The sequence below is a fragment of the Bacidia gigantensis genome, assembly GCF_019456465.1.
Source record: "Bacidia gigantensis strain McMullin 20006 chromosome Unknown contig_180, whole genome shotgun sequence".
Classification (NCBI taxonomy): Eukaryota; Fungi; Ascomycota; class Lecanoromycetes; order Lecanorales; family Ramalinaceae; genus Bacidia; species Bacidia gigantensis.
In genome coordinates, this window is record NW_025408596.1 from 1,554,777 (window position 1) to 1,570,731 (window position 15,955).

Consider the following 15,955-nt stretch of genomic DNA (forward strand, 5'->3'; position numbering starts at 1 on the left):
AGTCATTGTCATTTGCGTCGTTATGAAAAGGCAAGTGCACCACCGAAATGCATAGGTTCAGCCGTCAAAGAGCCTGATGTTGAGAAAAGCGTCGAGTACGAAAAGAAATCTATTATTTTGAGTTTGTTGGCCACTCAAAGCCGGCGAAGTCGGTCTCTTGCTTGAAGTGGTTATGATGTGGTGTGTTGGAGCCCGACTGATATGGCTGGAAATCGTCATGAGAATATGGAGCCGGGAATTGGGACCAGTCGAAAGAATTCCCTCGCCCACCTGATTGTCCAACAATGCTAGGTAATTGTCCGTTCGGATATCCTGAGCCTGACAGTCTGCCTAAATTTAGATGGTCAAAGCCGGCATCGGCAGGTGAGCTCAAGCTCGATCTTTCATGTTGATACGTATACGGTGTCGCAGCACCACTGGTGGAAACCGAATCAGGCGTTACGTGGCCAGTCGAGAATGCCGCATTCTCAAAGGTGTTGATCGACGATGTACTCCCACGATTTGATACAGATCCAATGACGTTCGCTTTCCTCAATTCATTTGATCGCGTGACTTGATTTGCCAAGGGTTCTGGGCGATTGTCAAAGCCCGGGCCCAGATCCATGGCAGCAAGCCCGATCGGGCTATTCAGACTAGTCGAATATGCTGGCATTGGCATCTGTTCGGTAGTCATTGCATAAGGGCTAACCGCCATGTTTGCTTGTTGCTGTTCCTGTTGTTCATGTTCCTGCTGTTTGGCTTTCTTATTCGCGCGAGAATAAGCTAAGTGATTTTCTCCGCTTGGGTTGCCACGCCGCACAGAGCACTTCTGGAAGTGGCGCTTCAAAATGTCGCTTCTGCTAAAAGTGTCGTGGCAAAGGGCACATTCGTACGGCCGCACGCCGGTATCTAGATTTTACGTATTAGCATGAGATAAATCGGAAATTAAATAAGTTAAATAGAAACTCACGCCTAAGCATGTGTCGCTTGAGATGTTTCGCGTGCAGATACGGCTTGTTGCAGTGCGGGCAAGGAAATTTGCCTTCTGAGTCTTTCGCCAATGCAGGGGAATTTTTCCCATTGCTCAGGTTCTGGTTTGTTGTAGCTTGTGGACGGCCCGTTGCACTCGGCAAAATCCCTCTTCTTCCTTGCGACCCAACAACGTGTTTTGGTGCTGTTTCTTCTTCGGGCGGAGGCGGCGCAGCTGCGAGAGATTGCAAGGCATCCTTGGAAAAATGTTTCAGATCGCCATTGGTCAACGGTGCTGGCTGTATTTTGGGGAGTTGAAGACTGGGTGGCGCGGTTGTGGTGTATGAGGGTCTGGGGCCTTCTGTTATCGGGAAGTAGTGAGAATGTGCAGCTGGTGCATATGCCGGAGATTGTGAGGTTCCTGGCAATTCATTTGGGAGAAATGCCGTTGCTGTTGGCCCGTAGACTGGGAAATGTTGACTCGAGAAGGTTGAAGGCTGCAACTGCTGTAACCGATGTGATGATAGAGGGTCATTCATGGGCATGTTCGTGGCGGCCGAAAGTGGTGGTAGCGGCGCCTGTGAAGCGGGGTATGAGGTGGGTAAGTGGCCACTATCGTTGGAGAAAGATGACCGATGTGGGTTTGGCAATTGATGATGTGGGTAGGCCTGACCATTGCTGTTGATGCGGTTGCTCATTATCATGGAGACTGTGAGTGTGGAATAGCCCGTATATAGTTTTTATGGATCACAAACAGCTCCTCCTCTTTCCACTTTTAAGCTGATGGTTCCATGTGCTGCAGCGTGAGGGGTGACTCGTCGACTATTCTTGTTGGCCGTGGGTGGGAAATTTTTCTTGACTCGGGAATGTTGAGATTGGAGGTGGACGATAGCGAGCGTGATCCTGGTGAGGATATACTTATCAGCATGCTATTGTCGCAATTTGTGCCGTTGTAGCTGTCTTGCTACGCACAAGCACCTGTTTCGGTCAGCGGTTGTTTGACGTGTTGAGTTTGTGCTGAGGCCTGCAGATCTGCATCACGAACCACACGATAGGTGCACGCCTAGGCGGGAATGCGAGTGATCCAAAGCTAATGTGACGATGGAGAGGGTTTGAATATAGCAACGTACCTGACAGGATGGAGCAAAGTGGGTCCAAATGGATGCTAAGGTGAAGAACGATGCAAGAGAAAAGTTGGAGCGGGGGTTAAGGAAACTTGACCCTGAGCGGAATAGGTGGGAGAAGGACTTGAGGGGCCTAAGCAGTGGGCGCCGCCACGGCAGCTAATTCGGGCTTGGGAAAACAGCGAAGGGGGTCGAACTAGGCCCTGGAAGGGGCCTAGTCCAGGGGCATACAGCTTATGACTTGCATGTTCCAGGGACTAAAAGTCCCCAGAGCTTTATGGCGATGCGGATAGTATACAGTATCCCTACGTCGATGGCTGAACGGATCTATGCAGCCTTGTGAAGATTCAGAGATACGCCCAACTAGATCGTGGGTATCTGCCTATCTAATTCTGTATAAAAATCAGGCGGCCTCGTGGTCACCTTGGCTGACGCTGACCATGCCATATAATTTTTGGGTGATGTGCCTCAGGGATTTTCGCCCGCCAGCGTCTCTTCGGAGCGCATCGGCTCGATCATTACGCAATCGCTGGGGCTTGTTAATTTGTTGGTCTGGCGAGGCATTTCGACTCGGATCACCTTCCCCAGGCGCTAGCCCTTCGTGTATCTCAAACTTACTTTGCCATGATCCTTTTTCATTTCTACTGCCTTATCCTTGCGAGAGAGCTGCATTTACACGACAGCAGTACAATTGGGAGAACGACTGGATGGCCGTTGTCTGCTCTGCTGGATCGTATCTTCTCTATGCACGAGCTGGACCATTCATTCGACATATACTGAAATGTACGTGGCTGTGGGTTCGAGCTGGCGCTGGCGTACCAACCACTGAGGGGTGAATGAGATGTGTCTAAGAGGCGTATCTGAGGAACGCAAGATCGGAAGTGGCAGATAGGCACACTTCCAAGGATGGGCTGCAGGAACTGCAGCACAAGATCGATGCGACTCGATCTCGAGCAGCATACGATAGAGGGCCCTACCGCGGAGGCTGTTGGGCCGACAAGCCTGCGTTTCCTAGAATATATCAAATGCACAATAATGTTATGTTGCTTTGTTTCGGCTGCATAACGGCGCAGCATGAGCTGGTTCAGACAAGAGGGTGCCCTATCGATTAGTTCTCAGACCCTTGTCATCAACGCTGACGTGACCCTGGAGAGGAGTATGACAAAACTGCTGCCACAGTCTCCGACCTGCAGGCTCAATTGATTCGATGGCCTTGTTGGACGGGGAGGCCGGATGTAATCAATTGACACTGTACAAAGTACCAAAAGGCATGAGAGAGGCCCCCAGATCTGGGCTTCGCTTCGCTCAATCACCAACGCCGTGCGCCATAGTAGCATAAGCTCGCTCAATCACCTTTCCCATTAGCCAACGTCCTCTCTTTCTCATCAACGCCTAGGAATCCGCTGCCCAGCCCACCTGGCAAACCTCCTCCAAGACTTATCCCTCTCCTCCGTCCTCGCTTGTTGTTTCCAAATTGCGTCCACCCGACTACGGCTGCTGCAGTAAGCAAGATCGCACTCAAGTACGGATGTCCCGTCAGCAGCCCGGAGAGGCCGAAGAAGAGTCTTTGCACCATGCCCGTACTTGACTTGCTTGATATTTTGGGCGGCGAGGATATGACCTTGGGTAAGGTCTCAAGAATGGATGTGCGTGAAGGTGTGATGGGAGCACCTGAAATGGTCGTATCCCAAAATCGTCGATTCTGCAAAAAGCTTGTCAATGAGGCATCACACAAAAGACAAAGAAAACCTACATCTTCATCGTTAATAATCACTCTCTCACCATCCTTCACATTAAACCCATACGTCGTCCGGATCCATCGCTCCCAGAAGATACCGTCCACCCAAGCAAATCCTACTTGCTTTTGATCGTCCTCCCTCAAGTCTATATGAATGCCTTTCGCCTTTCGCTTCGCATGCTCATCATTTCGGTCTTCAGCCTCCTCCAATCTGAGCTGCTTGGCATCCCTCAGCTCCTGTCGCTCCAGCTCAAACGCATGCGTTTGTTTCTCCATCCACTCTAAAGCAGCATTCTTCATTTCTCTCTTGTTGAGCTCGAAGTCGCCAGCCTTTTCTCGGGATAGTATTCCAAGGACTACATACTTGCCCCGCATAATATCGCGTGAGTTGCTTGCCGTCAGCTCCGGCACTATCGGTAGCCAAACCTTTTGCATCCAACTAAGCACTTGTCGGAAGTCCCGCATATCCCTTGGCGCAAGTGCCTCGTACACTTTCGCCCTCCCATCTCGTGATACAAGTAACCTAGGCCAAGTAGAGATCTTAAAGCGCTCCGACAAGGCCGAGTCATTCGTCTTCACTAATTTCGCATGGCCAACGAGGCTGAGTGTAAGCCTTTCCAGGGCTTCAAAGTCTTCGGTGGACGTGGCATGATCATAGAAATAGACGAAGATGACCTCTTCGGTTTCTTCCATTTTCTTAAATGCCGCTTCATCCACGTTCTGCACTCCAGCTCCGACGTCTAGCGCTTTTTTAGCGTAGCTGACCAGGTCGCCTAACCCTCGTAGGCCATCATACTCAACCCTTTCACCGCCGCGGAAAAAGTGGATGGTAGGGTAAGCCTTTACACGTACATCCTTACATAATCTGACTTCTTGGTCGCAATTCACCTCTCCCACGTTCAGTTTACCCTGTAGTTCCTTCGCCATCTGCAGCCATGAAGGCGCCAGTGCTTGGCAATGGTGGCACCAGGGCGCGTAGAACTTGACGAACCAAGGGTCCTGGGTGTTTGTGACTAGCTTCTGAAAGCTCTCCTGCGTCAGCGCTATTGACGTACCGACTGGGTTTGCGGGACCAGATGGCTTTTTCTTCTTAGGTAGGCCTTTGACCTTGGATGGTGCTTTCTGTGTCTCGGTAGGTGCTGACGCCTCTGCGGTATCTACCTCTTTGGTCTTTGCTTTTTCCGAGTCTTTTTCTGTAGCTTTGTCTGTAGGCTTTTCCGAAGACTTCTCTGGCTTTGCGGCTGTCTCCAGCTTTTGCCCTTCGCTGGATGTTGCACCTGGCTCAGGCACCTTGACTCCATCCTTCGGTCGCGAACCAGGCCGTATCGTCTCCAACATCCCTTCCACAAAGCTGCTCAGCTTCTCCATATCCTTATGTTCGTCAAACTTCTTCAGAAGCGCGCCGTCTTTGTACACGGAGAAAGTAGGAAATGCGTTGACCTCGTGAGCTGCACAAGCATCGCCATAAGCTATACAGTCGAGAGAAGCGAAATGAAAGTCGTAGTATCGTGTGAAGGAGTTCATTGAATCTTTATCGCTTTTCTTCCCAGGCACGGGTTTGGACGTGTAGTAGAACTCATAGAGGGTCTGCCAGGTCGGCGCTATATCTTTGCAATGACCACAATATGGCGAATAGTGCTTTATAAACCAGTAACCGTTCTTTATGTCCGATTCCGCATTTTCCCCTGTCAGCTCTTTCATTGGCGGCACCTCCATGCCATTGAATTTTGTACTCGTGCTTGAGACAGCCTCGCTGTTCGTTGCACCGGCCTGTGCTCCATCTGCTTTTGGCGTTTCAGCCTTCGGCTCTGATAGGGCGTCCTCGACTGTATTTAGCTGTTGTTGCTTATCGACCACAGCGGCGGCGGTTGCGGAGGAGAGGAGGAGAGATATGAGCAGAACAAGGGCAGCTAAAGGCCGCTGCATAGTGTCGGATGTCCTGCAGTCTGTATATAGGTGCGCGTCTTGGCCAGTCTGGCCTGACCTATCCTTCGTTCTCTAGAGACAATATGTAAACGGGAGCTTGTTGGCGACCGGGCCTCTGGGAGATTTCTACGCCTGTGATGAGGGAAGACTTTACATGCTAAAGGCTATAGTTGAGGGCGATTGATCGAAAGAGTCACGGTACAATCGTAGTATACGAGGGGCTGGAGGGGGAGGGCGTTCGCTGTAGATGTGTGAAGGTCTGACCCCTGTCATTTCGCAATTCGTCTTGACCCCTCACTAGCGCCGGATTTACCGGCTTTAGGTACTTGACCTTGGCTTGGCTGAGAGAGAGAGAAATGCTAATGATGCGATCGTTTATTACCCGTGGACGTCACAACGAGAGAGATTACTTAGTCGTTGATTCATGTATGAAGGAAATAAAGATCATTTCTCAAAACTAGATACCCTATCGTTATTCTCGGACGAGCGAATGACCTCGGAGAGGGAGCGTAGCCTCGACAACAACATATATCTCACGAATCGTTCGTGCTGTCGGTCAGACGTAGCTTGAGACGCCTGTATTTGAATGGAGAAGGAAACTGTCGACCTATATGAGCTTCTGGCGTAGCAGGTGCTCGTTCAACCCGTTATTGGATCCGAAGCAGCGCAATACTTCAAAAAAAAGGCGGAGCCAAAGCAAAATTCAATTGAATTTAGATGCTGACGAACAGAAAAAGACTCAATCTTTCATTTGCTATCTCATCGGAGTGATTTATCTTTTCTGTGACTATCCTGAAAGACGTGCCTTACACTGTGTATCGGACAAGGCGACGACCTGGGATGGTTCTGACATGAATATCGTGATACCATGTGAGGAACTGCTTTTATTGGTCATCAAACCTCAACTATCACCGAAAATGTACCAATCCAAGTCTTCTGTGTGGTTGTTGATGGGCCTCTCCGCAGTCTACTAAGATTGCGTAACCTCATGAAAGGCTGAGAAAGTCTTTCCGCAAATTTACGAGAACTATCACAGGCTCATGTCCTCCACAAAGAATGTGGGAAATGCTATCCCATGGGTCATGCATGGCGAGTCGATTTTCGCTGACAGGCCATGTTTTATTGATCGTTCGGTACCCTTTTATCTTCTCCGTTATATATCTTGTTCTCTTCCATACTGATTCAATTCGTAACGCACGAGGGTGGGAGAGCGTGCGCGCTTGTCGTCGTCGTGGTAATATAAGAAGATTCGGGATTCTGCGTGCGGCTCGGCCATTGTGCGCTGGCCGTATCAATTGTGACCATTTCTGCAACACTCTTCAGCAAGACTCAAAGACATTCACGATCTAGATACTTTGCTAAATGCCTTTTCTCGTTGAATGGCTCTTTTAAGGAGAACAGAGAGCGCTCTTGAGACTCGAGGTCTTCCAACCCCTTGAAACTGCGATTGCAGGTGGGAGGGATCAGATTTTGCTACAAAGACTCGAAGAGGTCATGTCACCTCAAGCAATTATGACTTGCATTACTTCGAAGGCTAGTCCTTCGCAAAGAAAAGTACAGTCCTAGCTGCGAAGTACCGTTCGTGTCATGTTTACTGTGTACTAATCTGGGTTCGCCTTCCCAAAATAGTCGCGCATATATGGTCACCAAAATAGCCATAATACGATCTAGTGTTACGTATCATAGCCATGCAGGGTCTGCATTTGTGCTTCAAATGTCATCACATTCGGGTTTCCTATTCCGTGGATTGATCTAAATCATCGTTGAAAGGGCATAACAGCGCTTTGGTAATTTTTGGCCTGTTCCAACAGCTGTCTATTCTCGGACACCAAAATGTCTTGCATGACTTGCAACGTTCAATGACTGGGCCACCTCAATACTCCGAGACAGAAAGCACGAGGTCTTACTAGATGAAGAATGTGTGTAAATCATCGTCAAAGACGCATAACATCGCTTGCTAACTTCTGGAGTGTTCCAACATCTGTCTATTCTCGTATGTCATGCATTCGTGTAACTCTTATCTCGAAAGGGCCAGTGCTCACACCCAAGTATCATACTACTCTGAAAACGTAATTATTATGAATCATCGTCAAATGAGCGTAACAGTCTTCGAGTGGGACTAACTATGCACATGTGGGATCGGCACTTTGATTTCGTGCATCACGATATTTCGGTACCCGAATGACTTCAGCTCTCGGACAAATGAACCCCATGACATGGCTTCAAGCGCTAATGAGCCACCAGACCTTCTATCAGGCAATGAAGTCGTTGAATGGCTCTGGATTGACCTGGCAATTGCAAAAGCTGTTAAGACAAGCCGTAACGATTACCCAGCGATGATCAGCCTCAACGACGGAGAAGCAGACTACCACTTCAGGAATTCAGTACTTCCAGATCTTTCGAAGGTCAATGCGATCTACTTGGCGTCCTTGACCCTCATGTCAGAAAATCCGTCTTTCTTCCCAATCCTTCCCGCAACGACTCCAAGCAGGTCTCAAACTCCAAAGGCTTGCCCTCTTCAGTGAATAACCAAGCTTTCTCATCGAAGTTCCATAACAAGATCCCTGTCAATCAAAGAGGAAGATACCATCATGAGACAGCCAAATGGGGCCAGAAAGTCCACTTTCACCCTCCAAACACCAAAAGCGCAATGCCGAAACAGTCACGAGTATCAAAATACGTTTCGCGGAAGCAGCCCCGGATCCGGGCCTTCGCGTACTTGACCGTCTCCTATATCCACATATTCAAAACGAAAGTGTCCCAGATGTCTCTCTGGATATGCTTGATTTACACGCCTGACACGTTGGTCACTTTGCTTTGAGAATGTCTCCTCACTGCGGACCTCCCAGACGACGATGGTTTCCCCATTCAGGACAATTACCTACTTCGAGCCTCCACACTCACCTCCCAGGAGTATGTCCGTCTATACAAGGATGCAATTACTCTCCCAACCAGCCAATTCAAGCTCTGCAATCTCCACTTGATACAAAACATATCCCTCTGACTTCAGCCTTACCTCTCTCTTCCATCCTCCCCCGGGGCTTACTCTCAAAATAGTAGCGCACCCACCCTCATCCTTCTCTAACCCCCCCCCCCTTCCCCCCATCCCCTCCCCCTCCCGTATCCCCTCTTAACTTCTTCACAACCAGACTCAACCCATCCCACCTTTCAACCAACCCCTACCACTCATTCCAACCCTTCGCCTCTCCCCCTCCTAAGCCATAACCCCTCCCGCAACCAAAGCCGTCATCGAAATCACCACTTTTCCCCGCTTCCTAACCCCCCTTGAAATGAAATTCAGCTACGTATTCTCGATTCAGAGTTATGAGAGTTCTGGAATATCTTCCCACCAGGGGGGATGGGGATAGAGTTGGATTGGTGGGGTAATGGGAATGGTTTTAGTTGGAGTACGTGATTTGGAAGGGCAGAAGTGAGAGAATCCAGTCGGTCCGTCGCTTCCAGCGACTTTATAAGTCCGGTATAAATTATGTTGATGATGGTGAGGTGTTTTATGTATATAGATGAGAACGCAATGCACTCTGAAAAATCGTGAATCTCACTTCCGGTGTAAGATTCTCAGCGGCCAGAGCTGCTGGTGGGAGATTGTTGTTGGGTATCATTCACTAATAAGTACAAAGGTATATTTGTTGCTATGAACACCCCTCCGCTCTCCAATGCGAAATAATCCAGCCAGACTGGTTTCTTCAACATCCCACAGCTATAATCATCTCGCAACCCCAAACCCCGGCGCATACTTATCCCAATTCGGCTGCTCCCCCACCGATGGCGGCAACACCGCGGTGACAGCACTACTTTTCCTCTCCACTGCCCCCTCTCCTCTCCCCCTTTCCTCGCCACTACCTGCCGTAGCCCACTTCCTATCCTCCCACCTCCCCCATTCCGATCTACCTCCCACGTTGACCTCACCTAGCTCCTCATCGCCTCCCCTCTGCGAGCCTTCGCTTCCCCCACCACTCCTTGAAGGCGAATCACTGCCCGCAGAACTCGCCTTATTAGCGCCAAAGAGGACAGCGTTGCGCTGGTGGGGGTGGGGGTCGTTCGAGGAGCCTCTGCGCCAGGACGCGGGGAGGAGGGCGTTGAAGGTTGGGAGGGAGGCGACTGCGACGCCGAAGATGGCGTCGACGATGGACCAGCGGTTTGTGTAGGCGAAGACGACTAGAGGGTGCGTCAGTGTCTTGGGTTCATTCAGGAGTCATATCGGAAAGAAAGAGGAATGTAGATAGATTAGTGTGGGAGGGGAAGGAGAGGGAAACCTACAAGTCGCATCTTTCCTGTTAGATTCCGTATGCGTGGCCCTCATAATCGCGCCCAGGAAACTCATGCTCCCGATGCTGAAAAGGAAGAATATCCGCACTCTCTGCCACTTGGTGAGGCGCAGCCGCCACATGACGATGAGCGGGACCGGCAGCAACAGGATGTCGAATGAGGTGTGTATCCAACTGAAGACGACGGTCATGAGGGTGGCGTTGACACAGCTGGTCGTGTAGTTCCGGGCGCCGATGTCGCTGAGGCGGTAGGATGTCCAGAGCGGCATGCACATCAGCGTCATGCCGAGGATGACGGAAAGAATATAGAGAGAGAGGAGGACTAGGAGGGTGTAGTGGTAAATGGACCACTTGCGGGACGTGAGGCCCGTGAGGCGGCGGTTGAAGAGGCAGATGCTGATTTTGACGAAGCCAAGGCCGACGAAGAAGACGGTAGGAGCGACGCCGTGAGTCTGTACATTCTCAGCTTTAGCCCAGATCTATTGCCGGGGCAGGGTGTTCTAGATTATATGGTCGCTATGGACGTAAACAAGATCTAGAAGGCAGAGAAAAATATTGTTTCCGCACTTACAGAAGTCCAATAATCATACTCCTCGTGAGTGACATCCCACATATGTTTTCCACCACCGCCTAATGTCGCTGCCGATATACAGGTAGCCCCATAAGATACCACAAACAAGGCCCCGACAATAACAGCCCAGTCGTCCAAGCCCCATCTCAGCTCCTTCTTCGTCAAGCGAAGCACGAGTCTTGTGCCCGTTATCAAGACCGTCAAAGCTATCAATGCCCCCATAGACGCATACGTCTTCCATTGCTGAGCCTCGATCTTCGCATCGGGCGGCCGCATGACCGGAATGATTGGAGGATGTGGTGGAACGAGTGATGGTCCCATCTTGAAGTCTTTCTCGTGGACAAAGCGCCAAAAGCCTTCGATGACGAGGCCATCGAACTTCGACGCTGCCTTTTGGCCTAGGAGGGCAGACTTGGTCATCGTTGCTGCTCCTGGTGCGTTGATTGACTTGGCGAGCTCATCAGGGACCCCTTAGGATACACAATGTTTTGTCAAGAGTGGTCGCTTCAGTTGTAAGCAAGCTATACGTGTGACATTTCGACAGTGACTGAGAAGCCTCCAGCATCAAATAAACCCCAGGCCTTGCGCTTTGGTCGCGAGGACGTTGGCGGTGTATAAGTGGGAGAGGGAAGAAAGGTAAAGCATTCCCACTTCCCTAGATATGATGACTTGTAGATCTGCAGTCATCCGAGGCGGGCATGGCTCTGATTTGCTCGAGTCTGCCCTGACCCAGATCTGAGCGTCGGAGGATTAATGCAGATCATTAGGTCGCATACGCACGTGGCGGAGTTGGTTCCTGGTGTCCATACGGATTCGACGTAGTAGTGAGTTCTGCATATCAGACAGTGCAAACTGTGTATGGTGTTTATACCGGAAACTGCAGTCTATTTTCGAATGAAGTATGTCTAGCAAGGCTTTAAAGCTCCAGATCCGGCTACGATTCGTGCGCAAGGATATAATCCTTGGTTCATTAGGTAAAGCTTGGCCGTTCCAACAACTCGCCGGAGCTGGGGTAAAGATCGACAGGACTATCTTCCCATAGAGCATCTTAGCTTGACATCATTCTCCAGGGGTGATTTCAGCTGCAGTGGTATCCCAGGGTTCCTACATTGGTTGCGGACGACAACCTCCTTCGATAGATGAGACTTGATACGTCCTTGAAGATGCTGATGAATCGCTGGTAGGATCTGGGTGATGGCTAAGAATGGAGAAGATATCTCGCCTGTTGTATCCATTGATGATGGGTACAACTTGTAGAGCACGCAAGGGATACCGAGGATGTTACCAATTTGATATTCCTTGCGAGATATTACCAGAGCGGCCTTCCCATTGTCGAGAGACCATGAGTCTCTTGTTGGGTTCAACTCATTCAACTGTGCAGCCACGTTGTATGCAGGGGTGAGCTCGTCACCAAATCCTGCGGGAAATAAGCTCAATCAAGGGCGACATCAGCAGTGTTTCCTGACATATTGTGTCCAAATTTGGTCGCGATTCCACAATGGCAGAACAATTTCGGGACAAAGTATCGCCGCTCCGACGCCACGCTGGTGTTCAGATATAGAGACTCATATTGAAGGTCAAGTTGTTGTGCAAGAAAGCTAGATACACATTCATAGAGCCATAGATACACGCCAATCATAAAACATAACAAGCACTTTTCATGTTTCCCCCAAGCCAACAGCATCATGTTGCAGCTACTCGTTCACCATTCAACCCATCCACGAGATCGTGCCCATTGATCCCATTCATGCTCTTTTCCGCAATAATGTTCGTCTGCGCATGGACCAATTCGTCCAATTTCTTCGCTTCCGGCTCTGCGTGTGTCTCTGCCTCCTTTTGCGCCAGCTCCTCCTGCTCTGCGCTTGTCAGGTCGTCCAAGAGTGGCTTCTCCTTGCCCTCTTCTGCGTTAAGGTTCTCGTAGAATGCTGTAATGATTGCGTCTGTGTCTTCGATTGCTAGAGATCTCAAGTCTGCCATTTCTTTGATCTTGCTGGTGCATTGCTTGAAGATTGTCAGCTTGACATGATTAGTATGTCACACGGAGGAATCCACCTTGATCTGGGCATCTGTCATCTCTAACCCCAACTGCTCAACGCGAGATTTGATCGCATTCCATCCTGTGAGACGCGACGTGAAATGCACATATCGGGTCATTCCGAAATCGGCTGGGTTGATCACCTATAACGTCAAGGGTCAGCACCGCCCCATAAATCGCTACTGCGTAGAAGGATTCGGCGGGAAGCCTTGACTCACTTCATAAGTAGTCGGATTTGCTAGGATGGCTTTGGCGTGGATGCCCGCCTAAGTGTGTATCTTCGTCAGCATTTGATGGCGTCTCATAATCGCGAGGGAACTTTAATGCAGGAAGTCACTTGCCTTGTGAGTAAATGCACAGAACCCAGTCACGTAGTTGTTGAAAGGAATATGTCTGTATTCATCGTCAGAGCCCAGGATGTAACGAAGGTACGGCTTCGTGATGTTTAGACTTCAAGCAATATAAAGGAATACCAAGCGTGAAAGCAGTGCTCACATTTCGACAGCGTGTGCTACGAGGTCCTCAAGCGGCTTCAACTTCTCTAAGTTGTACTTCCCCTTGACGTATTCGCGATCTAGTGTCAACATTCGAGCGACGAATCCACCAAGAGGAGTGATGCCATTTCTTTCGCCGATACCGAGCACAGATGTGTCAACATCTGTAATTATAGGATTCAGCCATGATTGTTGGAGCAAATAGCAGGTTCAAGTCTCCGTTCCAACTTGCATCCTTGAGCATCGTCGCGAGACAAATGCCTCGAGAAGTTCAAGGATGAGGCAACGAAAATTTTTATACTCACGTGTTGCGCCGGCCTCCAGCGCACATAAGCTATTCGCCTATGGTAGCATTATGATTAGCGGAGTTTCTAGGCCATTGGAATTGGACACTAGTGGCTTACGATTGCGCAGCCAGTGTCGTTGTGCATGTGTGTCTCGATATCTTGATCAATTGGAGTCAGCTTCCGGCTTAAACCTCAATTGCTTGAGAAGCCTGCTCACCTGCTCTCACACACCCTCTGAGTGTGCTCACAAGGTTGTAGACTTGCCGAGGGTTTGCTATGCCTTTGCATTGATCAGCAAGGCATACATGACTGAGAATGATTTTATTGACCGATTGTATCTGCAATCCCCACCCTTTCCCTAATTGTCAGCGTAACTCGAATGTTAAACCCGCCAGTTCTCACCGATTGACGCCAATTTTATCAACAGCCGTGTCTGTCAGACGCGGGTTAGCCAGTAGGAATGTGGGGCGACAGGCAGTGAACAGTACATATATTAAGCCTTGGTTACGTCAGCAATAGGTGAGCAAGTCCAATGTAACCGTATACTCACAGATCGACCAAGTCTGATCGGAACGAGTCCTCTGAGCTGAACCTCACTTCAAGGTTTTGGCTCTGTATGTACGATATGACCTCGAGCGCGGTATTCTGGACCAATTAGCCACATATGAGTCCTTTTGGGCGGCAAAATTACCTTGATGTATTCCATGGATTTGCCGTGGGAGTGCTATCGGGGGAAGCCATGATTAGCCTCACTGTGTATCTTCCTCCACGACTGGAGCGACCTAGGAGCGCCGAGCATGCTCACCTCCATCAGCTGTGGACTTGTGCCAATGACAACATCGAGACCGTCGACTGCATTCGTCAGTGCAAGCCGTCGCCGGTGAAACATCCTGATGTACCTCCTGTTTCTACTGCACATCTTGCGTCGTCCATGTTGCACCGTACATGCGTTAGGATTTTGGCCTGTCATGGTCTCACGGTCATCTTCCAATCTCTCTATGTAAGCACACTCGAATGTACCTTCAGTCCCAAATTGCATATTGTCTTGCAGTCTTCGTACGATTGCTTGGAGCTTGCGGGGCTTGTCAATTCGACTGGCAAAGCTCGTCAGAGCCTTCACTGGTAGACGAGGGGCCACTTGTCTTACTGTATTCAACACCGAAAGCATCCAATGCCTAGTATATTCTCTTGTCAGAAATAGCCTTCCCAAATGTATTCCTCTCCTATTGCCTCCCACCTTGGCTATTCGAATCTTCGTCTCCGTATCGAAGAAGGCTGATCAGAGTCAAATGTAATACCCACAACATCTTCAACTTTGGGTTATACCATTCGCGAACTGTTCTCCTTCTCTTAGGGTAGATTCGATGATCTAGTCCACTGTGAGTCAGTCCCATTGACTCCTCGGAGGATTCTTGCTCAGTCGCACCTTGAAATTCGAGACATTGGACAGGTAGTCTTGGACTGGGTCGAATGGTTGGCGTCGGGAGTTGCGGCGAGGGGCTTCTCGTGTAGGTTCATTTCCATTGGTCATGCCATGGGTTGGAGGGTTGGACGAGCCATTCGCAAGTGGTTGAGTGTTGCCATTGTTGCCATTGGGGAGGTTTCCGTTGCAGCCGGAGCAGGAGGGACACATCTTGATTCTTAAATTGTAGGCTAGCTGTGGGAATCAGGAAGTGACTGTGGTCTGAAAGAGCTTTCGAGCGCTTGAGTCACAAGAGTGACTGGGCGTTCTTTAAGGTATTGTGTGGGTCCGAAGTCGCAAGCGCCAATGACGCCCAAGGCCCGCGCCCAGAATCTGGGGGCGGAACGCTTCCGACGTTCTAGAAGATTGCGCCAAGGCGTCAAACTTTTCAGGGGTTGGTGAAATGTGTATTCCGTAAAAAGTTCCTATGTACTGTCAACATCATGAGTTCCAAGGCATATCGTCCGCGGTCTGCATATTCTAATTATTGTCGACCGCGTTCGGCTCGCCTCCCTGCTTCTGACTTCGCTCACTCACCCATTTTCTCAGGCGATTAATGCCTCCCGGCGATCCAGTCGCATTTTTTCCTCTCAAAACCTTCTCCTATCAATTCCCTGCAGGCCCTGCTGTTTTAGAATGCAATGATGCCAATCGTTTGCCATGGCGCTGTCTTCTCGTCCCGTACGATAGCTGCGTCCTCGGTCGAATGATTCACTCATACTCGATATGATTGTTGGCGCAGAAGTCTTTCAGCCAATCTGACAAGATTGCTGGTGGTGCATCAGAAGAGACGGCTTGGGTGGCCTTCTTCATGATTTTCGTTGCAGGAAACAATGCTATATGGCGATAATAGTCCCCAAAACGAAAGGCAGAGTGCACGAATATTGGCATACTATTGATATTGGTATTCGGAAGCATGGAATGGGCAGTTTGCTTCATAGCGTCAGCTCTTGCTTGCAATTGTTGCAAGCGAGAATTTCGTCGCGGAGTCAAAGTAATTCTCCCGAAATTGGATGATCTCGAGACAGGTATCAATGTCAGTCAATTCGATCATGGGTGTATTGTTGAAGGCAAAATCTTGGGT

General features: G+C 49.7%; 3 protein-coding genes across 3 annotated transcripts; all 3 read right to left on the bottom strand.

Moving 5' to 3' along the window:
• Positions 1-112: 112 nt before the first annotated feature.
• KY384_003397 (uncharacterized protein) lies at positions 113-1,493 on the bottom strand (the record flags this gene model as incomplete). Its single annotated transcript, XM_044811911.1, has 2 exons — positions 113-762; positions 950-1,493. 2 exons carry the CDS (start codon positions 1,491-1,493, stop codon positions 113-115), a joined length of 1,194 nt encoding a protein of 397 aa, XP_044671044.1.
• A 1,924-nt stretch (positions 1,494-3,417) lies between these two features.
• On the bottom strand, positions 3,418-5,736 carry KY384_003398 (uncharacterized protein; the record flags this gene model as incomplete). Its single annotated transcript, XM_044811912.1, has 1 exon — positions 3,418-5,736. The coding sequence occupies one exon, from the start codon at positions 5,734-5,736 to the stop codon at positions 3,418-3,420; it is 2,319 nt and encodes a 772-aa protein (XP_044671045.1).
• A 3,724-nt stretch (positions 5,737-9,460) lies between these two features.
• On the bottom strand, positions 9,461-15,042 carry KY384_003399 (uncharacterized protein; the record flags this gene model as incomplete). Its single annotated transcript, XM_044811913.1, has 20 exons — positions 9,461-9,912; positions 10,015-10,474; positions 10,594-11,063; positions 11,702-12,010; positions 12,300-12,594; positions 12,646-12,771; positions 12,847-12,894; positions 13,000-13,021; positions 13,124-13,286; positions 13,428-13,464; positions 13,527-13,593; positions 13,960-14,054; positions 14,101-14,133; positions 14,215-14,261; positions 14,309-14,372; positions 14,430-14,503; positions 14,557-14,584; positions 14,647-14,684; positions 14,736-14,778; positions 14,836-15,042. The coding sequence occupies 20 exons, from the start codon at positions 15,040-15,042 to the stop codon at positions 9,461-9,463; spliced, it is 3,078 nt and encodes a 1,025-aa protein (XP_044671046.1).
• Positions 15,043-15,955: the final 913 nt, after the last annotated feature.